Below are 14,853 nucleotides of genomic sequence, written 5' to 3'. Positions count from 1 at the left end.
AGCACATGCAAATGGTTCAATGACATCCTAACAATTGATGTATATGATTTTTATCCCAGTAAAATCAGCAGACAATGTAATTTATAATAAGCTGTCATTTAATGATTAGGGGTTTTTTTTTTTAATCTGAGATGTCAACAGCTGTTGTGTTTATTTTTTTATCATTAAAAAAAAGTATCACTAGTAATGTGCAATATCCACTATTTATGTATGATTACATTCATTAAGTTTTCTATCAGTTTGTTACAAACTTGGTAAATGTCCCTATGTTAGGCTTGTGTAAAGTTTAACTGAAACACTGGATGGCGACAAAGATCTTTTTTGGTTTTAATCTTCATCCTTATTTGGCTAAAGTTTTTGGTTTTGGATTATTCAGAGTAGTCAAATATACTTGTATTTAAACTGTATGTGATGTATGTGTGTCTAAATGTACAGAAAAGAGATCAATGACGTAAAAAGATTGTTTTTAAAAAGTTCAGTGCCGTAAAATTCAAATCACATTTATAGATTTTCCAATTGAGTTATTGATCAAGGCTGAACAAACAAAACATTTTAACATCTGGAATGCACGTTAAGCACAACATTGAGCAATAAATAAATTCTATTTTTTGGCAAATGACAAATGTTATGATTATGATATAGTTAGCACTGCTACTTCCTGTTAATGGGTGCAACTTCCTCAACGTTAAGTAAGATATTTAAATACTTACAGATGTAGAGAAGATTCTCCCAGTTAAAAAAAAAAAAAAAAGTTAGTGTTTTTGTTGCATTTTTTTACACAATGCAGTGCACACAGAACACAAACTTAAGACTTTCACAACATCAGCACCAGATGTTGGACAGTTCTAATCAGCAAATAACTTGTACTTTTTGTTACTTTTATGATTTTATTGAAGCTTCACTTTTTAGTGTTAGGGATAACTGTTTTTTATTTTTGTTTTTATTTTTTGAAAGAATTGGGCAGAAATATTTTCTTTCTTTCTTTCTTTCTTTCTTTCTTTCTTTCTTTCTTTCTTTCTTTCTTTCTTTCTTTCTTTCTTTCTTTCCATGGGACTATAATTAATCTGCAGCTCAGTTATAAATTTTCAAAAACAGTTCAATTATTTGTGTGCGTCCTTAAGGAAAACCGATCAAAGGTGAAGGGGAAGAATTAATTGATCAAAACCACAATAATGCCAATGTTGTGCATATATATATTTTTTTTTCTTGGTTAATATGTTTGAAGTTAAAACATATGTTAATAATGTATGAGGGACAGCTGTTGCAACATTTGCATGCATCGTTTAATATTAACACTATAAATAAATGACGGATGAAACCGTGAGTACTTTATAATTAGAGTTAACACCCTGTTAATATACAGAGTGGTGATCAAACGGAGGAGCTTGGCCCATTTTTTAACACATCTGCGTGCGTAAAAAGCACAATTTATATAGAAGCACTCGTGCGTGAGCCATTGCCAGTTTACAGGCTGCGCGTGCAGTAGCTATTACGCGCGATACAAGTAGGAGATCGTTGAGAAATCGTCCATCAGGCCCTGGAATACAACCTCGTTGCTCTGACAGCTTCCATCCAATACAGTTTGATATTCGGATATTGGAAAGCTTTTTCCCCCGCAGCTGTGCGTCATGCCACTCTCTATTAGCTGCTATTTTGGTCCTCCTGCCCTGGAAGACATCCATCCACCACCGTCTACCCACCCTGACAGCACCCAATAAACCCTCCACTCCCATTCATCTCCACCCTCTCCTCCACCCTCTCCACCCTCTCCCCTGCGTCTCATTTTCTGTTCGTGACTCTTAAACATACTGTAAGTGAAGTGTGTTTGCGCCAGGAGGAGGAGGAGAAGAATTTGGGTTTATTTTCACACTTTTGGAGACCTGCTGCTGTGATCTTTTCAGACTTGTTTCTACACAAGTTAAGGTAAGATCAACTCCATGTTTGGAGATTTTTGTTTGTTTTTTGTTTTTAGATCATTGTGCTAATGTTACCGGTTGTTTTACCAGTGACAGATGATGGAGACAGTGATCAATAATGGAAAGGTGCCGTCAGCGTAAAGACGACGGAATTCGATGTTTTCATTTCAGTGATGCAGCACCTCAGGGCATTCAGTGCAGGTGCAGGACTGCTGCGCCAGGGCATCTTAAATGGACTTTTACGCGCGCACACTACAAAAGAAACGCGCTAAACTTGCACCCTAGCTAAAGATTTTTATTCTATTTATCTAAGAAATTCAAAACATTTCAATCCGATATCGATGCAGCAATAAAGTAGCGACACAGTAACAGGGAATGACAATGCAAGCCATGCGTAAAACCTTGAACTCCAAACTGGACACATGCTGAACGAGTGGTATGTGAAGTCTGTCGATTGCACCTTCAAATGTGGATTTATTTTAACCTGATTTATTATTTCCTAACTTCACATATATGATCGTTTATTCTTGCTATAGGCTACTATGATTTGATAACAACATTTTGCACTGAAATTATCTTTATTTTTTACATCGTTGTTATCAAAAAATCATTTAAAGATATAATATTACAGTTTAAAAGATCTAATACTATAACACCATTTCAAATCGAACAGTTAGTTTTATAAAGCGTATTGGGTAGTTACATTTCTTTCTCAGTATATATGGTTTAGTTTAATATTTGGAATTTGAGTAGAAAAGCGTGTGTGGATAAATTTTAAAAGATTTAAAAGTATTTTTTTTTTTTCCATCTCTAAATATGACAGAAAGGTGTGATCACGCTGAATAGAAACATTTTAGTTTTTGTAACTTTACATTTTTGTACACTTTCCTGTACAATTTGCGTAAAAATCCGTCCGTTACGCACGTCATTGTGGACATTTAAAGATTTTATATATATATATATATATATATATATATATATATATATATATATATATATATATATATATATATATATATATATATATATATATATATATAATGTAAATATTTTTTTATTTTTTTTCTTAAACCCCAATTTATTTCTTCTGCCCCTGTCAGTTTCCTCCATGAGTGTTCTTCAGATCACGCACACTTGATCTTGGCGGGACAGAGACGCAAAGATGGCCATCCACGCCGAAGGACTGGCGGCTATTGTCCTCTTCTATCTCCTGATCTTGTTTGTGGGGATCTGGGCTGCGTGGAAGAACAAGAACTCAGGGGTTGGAGAGGGAGGAGATCGGAGTGAGAGCATCATGGTCGGAGGGAGAGACATTGGACTGTTCGTGGGTGGATTCACCATGACCGGTGAGCTATAGAGCACAAGTCTGTGTTTGCTGGAGATACAAAGTCATTTCATGTTCAAAATGTCAGTTTTACAAAACCTCATTGGCTGCTGTGGAAAAGTCTTCAATTGGTTTCTTCTTCTTCTTCTTCTTCTTCTTCTTCTTCTTCTTCTTCTTCTTCTTCTTCTTCTTCTTCTTCTTCTTCTTCTTCTTCTTCTTGTTTTTCTTCAGCTACCTGGGTGGGAGGGGGCTACATCAATGGGACAGCAGAGTATGTCTACCTGCCAGAAAACGGCCTGGCCTGGGCACAGGCGCCATTTGGCTACGCTCTCAGTCTGGTCGTAGGTAAGACTTTGATTTAATTGTAAGACCTGTCTTTTCGAGAACAATGGTTTTTCATTAAACACGAGAAGAAAGGAGATGATCATCTTCAAAAGACATCCCAAAGGAATTATTTAAATAATCTGTGGTATATTACCCACACCAAGGAGGTATATGGCCTAATATTTTTGCTTGCGTTTCTTTATTTGTCTGTTTGCAGGTTTAAGTCAAAAGTATAAGCTTTAATGGAGAAGTTAAGATATAGACCTCACGTCATGGAAGATTCCATAAAATGTTGGGGGTTATCCAGATCAATATACTGATTCTGGATCAGTTTAAAAAATCCATAGGTCAAATTCATGATTCGTAATTGACCAATCTTTATCAAGTTTGGCTATGTTATGTAGGTTTGGTTCCTTAATTACTCCACCGAGTTTCATCCGGATCAGATCCAGATACATTTAATCACAAGTACGTTTTAAAAAATGTCCATTATTTTGAAACTACTATATTGTTGATCTATGGTCATGAGCTTTGGGTCGTGACCGAAAGAACAAGATCGCGGGTACAAGCGGCTGAAATTAGTTTCCTCCGGGTGCTGGGCTCTCCCTTAGAGATAGGGTGAGAAGCTCAGTAATCCGGGAGGGGCTCAGAGTAGAGCCGCTGCTCCTCTGTTTTGAGAGTAGCCAGATGAGGTGGCTTGGGCACCCCCGGACGCCTCCCACAGTGAGGTGTTCAGGGCACCTCCCTCCGGAAGGAGACCTCGAGGAAGACCCAGGACACGCTGGAGAGACTATGTCTTTCGGCTCACCTGGGAACGCCTCGGGATCCCCCCGGAGGAGCTGGAAGAAGTGGCCAAGGAAAGGGAAGTCTGGGCCTCCCTGCTAAGGTTGCTACCCCCTCGACCCGGCAATGGATAAACGAAAGAAAATGGATGGATGGATATATTGTTGTTTGTCTGTTAGCAGGATTACATCAAAAGTACATGACACATTTTGACAAAATTTTAACCAAAGATAGACTCTATACGTCATTGGAAGATTCCATCACAGTTTGGAAGGGATCCGAATCAATATACTAATTCTGGAACAATTTGAAGAAAAAAAAAGAATAATAAAGAAATTCCTCTCATCATTGGCAACATTTCAAAAATGCATATCTCTGTTTGCATTTGACTGATCTTTATGAAATTTGACTGATTAAGGTCGGGTTGGTTCCCCAATTTCCTCGAAAAATTGTGGTGCCCTTAAATGTGGACTGTATGGTTATTAATGGGTATAGATATTTCTTTAAAAGACTTGTGATTGTTCATGGTGCCATGATCAGGATCATTGATCCAAGTAACTACAAATATCTGGCAAAACGGAGGTGTGCGCTCTACAAGTTCTCTCTACCTTTATTCTTGTTTAGTGAGACATTACTCACAAGTTGTACTCATGTGAGTTGATGCAGTGTTGACTGTACAACAGCTGTTTTACTATACATCAAAGATAGTAAAGTGATTTTCCCTTCGACTAAACATGATTTTCAGTAGTCTGTAAAAGGTTGGAAAATGTGAATATATTTAAGGTATATTCCACTAAAGGCAAAGCTAAATATGACATGTAAGATATATGGACAGTCATCAAAAGTAGGCATGACATGAGTCAATACTGTTCATCTGTTTTCACGATGGTTCCCTTGATGCTCTGTGTCCCCTTTCATGTCTGACATCCCATACTGTAGGTGGCCTGTTCTTTGCCAAGCCCATGAGATCCCGTGGCTACGTCACCATGCTGGATCCCTTCCAGCAGCTGTACGGGAAAAGAATGGGAGGGCTGCTCTTCATCCCTGCACTCATGGGAGAAATCTTCTGGTCTGCTGCCATCCTGTCCGCGTTGGGTAGGTGGGACCTCACAAAGCTCACTGCTTTTATAGATCACCTTTAAACATTGGTATGTGCATTGCATCTAAGGGTGTGCATGGTCATGAATCTGACGATACGATTCACGATATGCTTCTACAATATATTCTGATTCTGTTAAGTTCTTAAATTCTTAAATTCTTAAAAATAAAAAAGTAACCACATACATTTATAAAAGTGCCCACTGCCCAGCATGTTTTATGAAAATAAAGTGCAATCAACTTTGAAGCTAAAATGCATTGAAGAGTGATGTAGTTTAACAACTGACACCTAGTGACCGGGTGTTTACGTGCTATGCATATGTTAGCGCAATGAAATGGTTTTTACGTTAAAAAACGTAATTTTTTGGATCGAAACAATAATTGTTCAGTGAAATATCGCGATATTGCCAAATGTTTTTTTTTTCACCCTTACATGCATCAGTATATTTATCTCCCAGATTTGATTGGATTCATCAAGTCTGGTGCTTTTGTGCAGGTGCTACACTCAGTGTGATCGTGGACATAAACATCAACATGTCCGTGGTGATCTCGGCAATGATAGCCATCTTCTACACTCTTGTTGGTGGACTTTACTCGGTCGCGTACACAGATGTGGTCCAACTCTTCTGCATCTTTTTGGGCTTGGTGAGTTACTCCCTCCATTAAATTACCAATATTGTTAGATATTATCAAAATAAAAACCTTTATTTTAATGTTATTTACAACCTAACAGAGTAAGTCTTTGGAAACCAAAACATAAGTTGTTGTTATGGATTGATTTTTGATCTTCATAGTCCATTGAATTGGTTATGATGGTGATATCTTCATCCTCTTTTGCCCCCTCCATCAGTGGATCAGTGTGCCTTTTGCTCTGTCCAATCCTGCCGTAGCAGATATCAGCATTTCCGCCAGAGAGAAAATCTATCAGTCTCCCTGGCTGGGGACGATAAAGTCTGAAGATTTATGGCTGTGGGCAGACAACTTCTTTCTCCTGGTAATATTTAAAAATATTCACAAGTTATAGGATAGGAAATTGCTTTGTGATAATTATCTGCATACAGGGTAAAGATTTCAATTTCAAGTTGTTGATGTTTAAGATGCAAAGTTCTTTAAAAGAAAAAGCTTATATCGATGTGGATCGCTTGTTGTTTGTTTTTCTCAAGAATTTTATATTTTGATCTCACTTCGTGATGACTATTGTTGTAATTTTGCTATATAAATAAAGTTCAATTGAATTGACTTGAATTGCATTCTCTAAAGTCTGTATTTTCTATTTTTTCTGTTTCTAGATGTTGGGCGGGATTCCCTGGCAGGTCTATTTTCAACGGGTTCTTTCTGCCTCTTCAGCCACCTACGCTCAGGTTCTCTCCTTCCTTGCCGCCTTTGGTTGCTTGGTCATGGCTGTCCCATCAGTTCTCATTGGAGCTATAGGAGCTTCCACTGGTAATTACAAACATTTATTTATGCATGCACTCAGTAGAGGCTCCGATTTGAAAAAAACAAATTCCCTTAAAGGCACATTGTGGACTTTTTGACCTAAAGAGTTGACCCATATGAGTTATTTTAAATTATTCTTCATGCCAAAAAGCAGCGCTTGACAGTATCAATGCCCCGAGCGGTGCTTCCCTGAAATCTTTGGCCAGGTCATGTGACCTGTAGAATTCCTGGAGAACGTTTCACTTTACGGCAGTAACGTGCCCACAAGCTCAGATATATATAGTTCCCACGTGATGTCACAACACACGGCTATTTCCCAATTGGATTCTAAACGTGGATTCTTTAGTAAGCTAAGTCGGCAAGTCAGATCCGTAACTTCGGGATAAGGATTGGCTCTGCTGGGGAGTCTATAGGCTGGAGTATGAGCTGGAGGAGTAGCCGCCAATACCGCACTCTTCTCCCCGCCGCCGGAGACCTGGTGCTCGGCCCGCCTCTCCACGTCGGTGGCACTTCCCCCCACTTCCAGGCCTTGCCACTGTTGTCGCCCTCTTCGCCAGGGGGTTGGAGGGAACAGGCGACCCAGCTGCTCCTCCAGCCCATAGACTGTAGCCGTGGCGCGAGCCCAGCCCAGCTCCGCAGCCCAGCCCTTAGAGCCGATTCTTATTCCGAAGTTACAGGTCAACTACTGTCTGCATACCCAATCAAAAGACGAAGGAAGGCTGACCCGACTGACTGTTTGTTGATTTTTGCAACAGTGCTGCGGCGCTTGTGGCCACTAGGGGCGCTTGCGTGAAAGTTACTGGTCTAGCGCCCCTACTGGCCAAAACACAGTGTGCCTATAAGGAAATGGCAATTCTGAAATTATTACTTTGATTTATTTTCTAAAACAAAAGCAAGCGGAAATAGCAATATGACAGGGGATGTACCGACAAATGCATGTTTTGGGAAAAAATCACACATCCTCATGCAATTTTTCTCCGTAAATAGGTGGCAAAGAGACAGAAATGCCAATTGTCGCACAAAATATGGCGTAATATGATGCTGTTGACATCCTGAACTGGCAAAAGCTATATGACACAAATGAAACTAAACCATCTTCGACATATTTTGGGACAATAGCACACATTCACACACGATTTTCCAACATAAAACAACTTCAGTAAATGGACAAACGACAAATCTCGCACAAAATCTTGCGTGATTTCAAACACTGTAGAAAACCATGAAATGTTAACTGAATTAACTGTATTAAGCATGTTTGGCAAGATTTTTGGTCCAATTAAGGAAAGCAGATAAAACAGAAATAAAACAGAAAAAGTAAACTGAAGCGGAAATGGTTCAACTCTGAAACAGAAATTGCGACATTTTAAAACATAAAATCGGAGCACAGTAGCATATGCTGTTGTTGTTAATGACTCAATAAAGACCGTTTTGTTTTTGGCCAAAAAACATGGGACATTCTTCATGATGACAAACACATGACATTCTATATAATGTCATGTGTTTGTTGATGATTTTAATTGATTTTATTGATGATTTTAATTGATTTTACTGATGATTTTAAATGTTCTTATTGATTTTAAACAATTGAATGTTTTATCATGTAAAGCACATTGAGTTGCCTTGAGTATGAAATGCGCTATACAAATAAATTTGCCTTGCCTTGCCTATTTTGACTGAAAATTACTATATTCCAAGATAGATTGTGGGTTTAACTTCATTTTAATAACATTTACAGCGATAAGTATGCACTTTATTGTCACAGAATCTCTTCAGTTTATGTATACAATGATAGTTTGTTGAATTCGACATAGATTTCCTATGCTTTTTAACACCGTCCTGACCTATTTCAGTGTCAGCCTGTGTGTTCACAACCTAGATCCATGCAAATGTCCCATGCACAGGCATTAATAAAACATCACAAAACAATCAACTCGTCCAGGAATGTGACCTCCTAATCCAACATGAATGCTGGATCAAAGAGAATGTCAGGCCTTCGTGTGTACCTTACACTTCAACCACTTCATCTATACAATATGAGTAAATACATATGCATAAGGAGTCTAGAGAGTAAACAGGCAGCCACATCGTGTGAAGATCCATTACACCACCATTTCTTTGGTGAATATATAGAATTAAAAGAAAAACTAATTAGAATAGTGTGAATTTACTTTACTTTATTTTACTAAGAATAGGCAACAGTCATCTACAAAGGTGGAAAATTACACAATTACACCCCTCTAGTGTGTAATTATAATAACAGCGTACTGTACATCTAATGCCAATCAAAGTCTGTGTTGTCAACTCACGTTATTGATTAATGTTTCTTTTTAGAAACCAATTAAAATGCCATTGCTTTACATAATTTACTCATTATAGTGTCTCATTCTGTTTTGCTTGTCTTGTGGCAAATCAGTGCTTCATTATTTAGATGCATTATTTGGTTGTCATCGTGTTCATGTCTATTGATCTGAGACTGAACATTCATTGTGCTTAGTATCATTTAAAGCACAGACGTCACATACGCTTTGTTTCATAGGCTAACGATTTACATGTTAGAAAGAAAGCATCATGTTGGTACATTTACATCTTCAATTATTCATGTTCAATTACAACTCAATTATGATTTCGATGACCGCCATTTTTTCCAAATACAATTAAAATTACAAATATTATTGCGATTACATTCTCAGTTACTAAAGTTTGAATTGAGTTAATCAATAATTACTGAGCCTTTAATAAATACCAAATAACCCCATAAAACGTAACCTTCTTGTGTTAGCTTTCTGTTAGCATCTCTTATTTTAACGGGTCAGTTTGGACCAATGTCTTAAATCGGCTGTAAAATCATCTAACAAATAATATCCATCATCTTGTTCGGCTTCCGAATCACTGAACATATTGGCATTAATATCTTTGGTGTATGCCAATTATCTGAACTTGACTACAGTTCGATTACGATTACAACAGCAACAGCAACAGCTTTTTCCAATTACAATTACAACTATAGTTGCGTCACAATTGTATTTAATTATCAATTTACGTGATTACGATTATAGTTGACCACAACCCTGGTTGGTACTCACCTGCAGACCCAACTGAGTGTGAACATGTTTGCAGTGGAAATTAGTTTGTCAAACCAAACTGTGTTTCTTCTTTCAGACTGGAACCAAACCAGTTATGGAGAAGTTCCTCCGAAAGATAGGGAACAGTCGGATATGATCCTCCCTATCGTACTTCAGTACCTCTGTCCTCCCTATATCTCCTTCTTCGGCCTCGGAGCGGTGTCAGCTGCAGTCATGTCCTCGGCAGACTCGTCCATATTGTCAGCCAGCTCCATGTTTGCCAGGAATATCTATCAGATGGCTTTTCGGCAGTCGGTGAGAGAACAAACAACATAAATGACACTTCAACAGTTGTCTTGGCTTTTAACTCTGCTTTTAAGACTTTTTCTTTCATTTCTTCTCTTCTCTTATCCAGGCCTCGGATCGTGAGATTGTTTGGGTAATGCGCTTAACCATCTTTGTGTTTGGAGCTCTTGCTACTGCTATGGCGTTGTTAACCGGATCAGTGTACGGCCTGTGGTACCTCAGCTCAGACCTGGTCTATGTCATCATTTTCCCTCAACTTCTAAGCGTTTTATTCATCAAGGGCACCAATACTTATGGTTCTGTGGCCGGCTATGTCTTTGGTCTTCTGCTGCGCATTGGTGGTGGTGAGCCATACCTCAAACTCCCTCCGTTTATTTATTACCCTGGCTGGGTGATGCAATCAAAAGTCCACCCTCTGACTTTTGATGTGGAATACTATGTCCAGCAGAGATTCCCGTTCAAAACCGTGTCCATGGTGGCTTCTTTTCTGGCAAATGTTGTTTTTTCCTACCTGACAAAGTACCTGTTTGAGAGTGGCATGCTGTCACACAAGTATGACTTCATGGATGCTGTGGTGTCCAAACACAGCAAGGAGATTATGGACAAGGCTACACTCGTAACCAACCATGACAACATAATCCTGTCAGAGATGGCGCCCGTTAGGCAAGCACTGGGCACGTCACTTGCCGGGACCTTCACCAACACAGAGGCCCTCAGTGATGACGAGGCGTCAAGTCCGGGAGATTTTCTCAATGAAGACTAGTCCTCAAAGGCACAAAGGAAACATGACAAGAACGACCAAATGTAAAGGGTAAGGAATATTAAATAGCATCACCATTTTTCAGGAAACGTGCTACTGCCACACTGGGAGCCAAGACATCTGCTTTGTCTGTTCAGTGACTCCACCAGTTTGTTTTACTGTATGATGGTAAAATTACAACTCCTCCTTGTTTGAGAATATTTGTTCCAAAGCAAAAAGCTGACCCATAATCTTGTGAAAAGCATACCATACCATACCCAGTCCTCTGTAACTATTTTCATCAATAGTGCTGCTACACAATGACTGAAGGAGAGAGTTTTCAGTGGCGTTGAATTTATCGTTAATGACCTTGAGAATAGTGCAATATAACATGTCTACAAGCTGTTGTCTGTGTATGTTGATTACCATGCATAAATGTACATAAGCCATCAAAGCAGTTTCAGAAACTTTTGTCACTTACATTGTCAGTATTACTGTCTTAAAATAATATGAGCATAATTATTTTAGTGCCTGAAAGTACAGTGGGACATGTTTGGTTTTGGGGATTTTTTTTCCAAAATGCAAGATACTATTGGTCATAAAATTTAAATTTGAAGATTTTTTTCCAAATTTTTGTGTGGAACGGAAAGAGCCTTTCACATTAATGGAATTCGACTTATCCATTACTTCTTAATGACAAGATTGTAAGTTGTTACTAGTAAGTGCTTCTTACAGTATATTATATCATTTCAGCACGGGAATCACTTGGACAGTAGACCACATTCTTTTCTTAAGTTGCTGCATTTCCTTCTTTTGGGTCTCCTTGTAGATATTGCAGTGTTTCTGTCTCGGTAGCTTCAAAGGAACACTGTGTTTGTGTGAGGTTTTTTTCTCAAAGGAAAACCCCAAGTTACCTAGTTACCACAATGTCGTCTAATCTTTAACAACACTGGAGATAAAGTCATAGCAGCTGGTGAAACTATAAACTTACAATCTCATTTCAGTTGGTTAAACATGATGTAACTTAAGATTAATTCTAAGGTTACATTCAGACAGCAGGTCTTAATGCAGAATTTAGATTTCTTTTGGAGAAATTAAATTTTTTTGTGTGTGCTTGTTCATATTAAACATCACATTTGACTTCTATCAGGTTAGTATATGAACTGAATGCGACCCTGCAGTGACCCGCATGCACAAAAGAGGTCCTGAGGTAATACGTGACCACGCAGACACGTAACGCACTGCCTTTACGGAAGTAAAGATGAAGGCATATCGTCTCAGTGTGTGTGTGGCAAAGATTATATGTATAGTGTAATAAATATTTATTAATTATAAGACCTCACTCTTCTTCTGATGTCCCGTTTCCACTCCTGGGATGCAGAATTGTGACGTTTATCGCAATTTGATGATGTGAAGATCAGATGAATATGACCCGGCTGTTCAGACAATTGTCGCATTGCAAAATATCAGATACGTATCGGATTTAGGACCACATATGAAGTGGCCTGGGATGGATTCGTGCTCTTCAAGCTGTCTTTATTCAATCGGATACATGTGGCATAGGCTGCATTTACCTTCAGTCTGAATGTAGCCTCAACTCAGGGCCAAACTTTTAACCAGGTCACTTTAAAGTTATCAACGAAAGAAGCGTGACCTACCGACACTCATCCTTCAACAGCAGAAGAAGCTCTCATTCATCACAACACAGAGCGATGTGGCATCGTTGGGTAGCAGCTAAAGATGCTAATAGCATGTAGCAGTATTTCTTGATGATAGTTTAGATTGCTTATAAAACTGATGATGTTGTCTAATTAGTGTCTATTAATTTACTTTGCTAAAAAAAAGTTGTGTTAAAAAGATCATTAATGTTGGCTGTTACCATGGAAACGTGGATTCAAGTCCCAGTAGTGCCGACCAATTATTTTCAACCAATGTGCAGAAGAACGCTAGTGAGCGACAAGAGAGCCACAGGCGTGTCGTGTAAAACTAAAAAGTATTTTCAGTATTGTCTTATTGCAATTAACAGTGCATTCATTTTTGTGACAGATTCTCCAGTGCCTCCTCAGTACAAAATGGTACTTTGATAAATATAAAGTTAAGACTGAGAGGGAAGACAATCTGCCAAAAAAAAAAAGTCATCAGTTAAAGATGTTTCGATCCCATAATGCGTACTAGACCACGTGTATTAATTCATGTCTCAGTATAAGCAGCAATGTTGTTTTTTGATGTCTTTTCAAGCAACGATTTCATTTTTGTGTTTATAAATTAGTCTGACACGTTTGTTGTGATGTTTTTGGATTAAGTGCATTGATTTCAAGTGCACGGTAGATATGAAAGCCACGCGGATCGAAATGATTTCCTGAAAAGCATCCCCCGCTTTTTACATTGACCTCTCCGTGCTGTTTGATTTGATTACATATCTGTGATTCTCTTTGTTCATCATAAGGCTGTATCGACTGTCCAGCCACAGCAGGTTAAAGCAGACAGGAAATGATCGTTCCTCCCAGGATAGTGCTCACATCATTGATCTAGACCCAGATCGATTAGCCCTCGTGACTTCTGATTAATGCCGGGGACATTTTCCAAACTGCAGTTTGTCAGAATTTCTTACAGTGTGTTTGCTTTAAAGATGACAACTGATCGAGCACCCATTTATATTTCTCATTATTTGTTCATTTTTTTTTAATCCAGTCTGGACCAGAAAACAGGTGACGGTGGATTTACTTCACATCGTGCATTTAGGTTGTCTGACTGTTGTCTGGTCCAGCCTACAGAGTTTCTCTGCTCACAGTTTTATTCTGATTTCTTGAGGTCTATTGAATCTTTCCTTAACTCTTTGTTAAAGAACAGGGGTGTCAAACTCAATTTAGTTCAGGGGCCAAATACGGAGCAGTTTGATCTCAATAGGGCCACAGATTTTATGCGAGAAAACAAATCATTTCAACATTATCGTGGCCTAGTTTGTGCTTCTGTATATACATAAAATAAAAATATGTAAAAAAAATTTGTGACCAATTTCTATTCAATAAAGGTAAATATTATGAAATAATTTGAGGAAAATTTAAGGCATTTGTAGTTTTTTTCAACTGCTTAACATTAAAAAATGACTACAATCATGCAATATAAGCACCAGGAAAACTGTGTGAGCCCTGCAAATATTGTTGGGTCCCATAAGTTTGACACATGTTAAAGAATGAGCAGATGTTGTAAAAAACCAGCATGGCTCTTGTGCAAAAATATGCAGATAAGAAATATAATATATAATGTTTATTATTAAGATGAAAGCTGAGGAAAAAAAACAATAACTTGCTCATAATACTGTATATCAGGATTCCTTCTTTCCTTCTCATTTCTGTCTCGCAGCACTCAAGTACATTTTCTTACCTTAAATGCAAACCGCTTTATGTATTTTCAGTGTGAAATCTAAACATTTCCTGTTGTTATTGCTTGATTCAGGCTTTTTTTTTGATGATCTGTCACTCATCAAGACAGCTGGTGTGTACGGTAATCCAATCTATACAAAACTGTTAGCTTAATCCTTAGTTGGCTGCACCGTTCATTGCTAATAAACCATGAAAATGACTCTAAGAAAGTGATGATTGATGGTCTGATGCTATGCAAAGTGTCAGGAGCTCTCATTGGACTCAAATGTGAATGTAATCCATATAAATTCACTTGTGGCTCAATGTCGTAAAAGATAATGCTGTATTTTTTTGTGTGTGATATAAATGTACATACGAACAAAAGTAAATATTGAATATATCAGTCTTCTTTGGAAAAGAAGCAGCTCTGGAAAAAATATGTTTGTTGACTGTGAATTACAGCTATTCTATCCATACAGTGTCTATGAGGTCATTTGGG

The 14,853-nt window shown here is 38.1% G+C and overlaps 1 protein-coding gene across 2 annotated transcripts; it reads left to right on the top strand.

Annotated features, from left to right (window-relative positions):
- The first annotated feature begins 1,105 nt into the window (after positions 1 to 1,105).
- LOC114455264 (high-affinity choline transporter 1-like) lies at positions 1,106 to 11,446 on the top strand. 2 transcript variants are annotated; one of them, XM_028436385.1, is made up of 9 exons: positions 1,106 to 1,923; positions 3,017 to 3,262; positions 3,472 to 3,585; positions 5,287 to 5,442; positions 5,942 to 6,090; positions 6,296 to 6,439; positions 6,735 to 6,888; positions 10,045 to 10,262; positions 10,363 to 11,446. In XM_028436385.1, exons 2-9 carry the CDS (start codon positions 3,079 to 3,081, stop codon positions 11,014 to 11,016), a joined length of 1,773 nt encoding a protein of 590 aa, XP_028292186.1. In that variant the 5' UTR covers positions 1,106 to 1,923; positions 3,017 to 3,078; the 3' UTR covers positions 11,017 to 11,446. The 2 variants fall into 2 exon arrangements, with proteins under 2 accessions (XP_028292186.1, XP_028292187.1); XM_028436386.1 differs by lacking the exon at positions 1,106 to 1,923 and adding an exon at positions 2,338 to 2,352.
- Positions 11,447 to 14,853: the final 3,407 nt, after the last annotated feature.

The sequence above is a fragment of the Gouania willdenowi genome, chromosome 21, assembly GCF_900634775.1.
Source record: "Gouania willdenowi chromosome 21, fGouWil2.1, whole genome shotgun sequence".
NCBI classification, from domain to species: domain Eukaryota; kingdom Metazoa; phylum Chordata; class Actinopteri; order Blenniiformes; family Gobiesocidae; genus Gouania; species Gouania willdenowi.
Note: the sequence above shows the minus strand (reverse complement) of the source record. Positions and strands in the feature narration are given on the sequence as shown.

Excerpts from the sequence above, each read along its gene's own strand:
- LOC114455264 (XM_028436385.1), top strand. The coding sequence starts at position 3,079 with ATGGCCATCCACGCCGAAGGACTGGCGGCTATTGTCCTCTTCTATCTC. Across the intron at positions 5,443-5,941 it reads TGCCATCCTGTCCGCGTTGG|GTGCTACACTCAGTGTGATC; the intron begins GTAGGTGGGACC and ends GCTTTTGTGCAG. Across the intron at positions 6,889-10,044 it reads AGCTATAGGAGCTTCCACTG|ACTGGAACCAAACCAGTTAT; the intron begins GTAATTACAAAC and ends TTCTTCTTTCAG.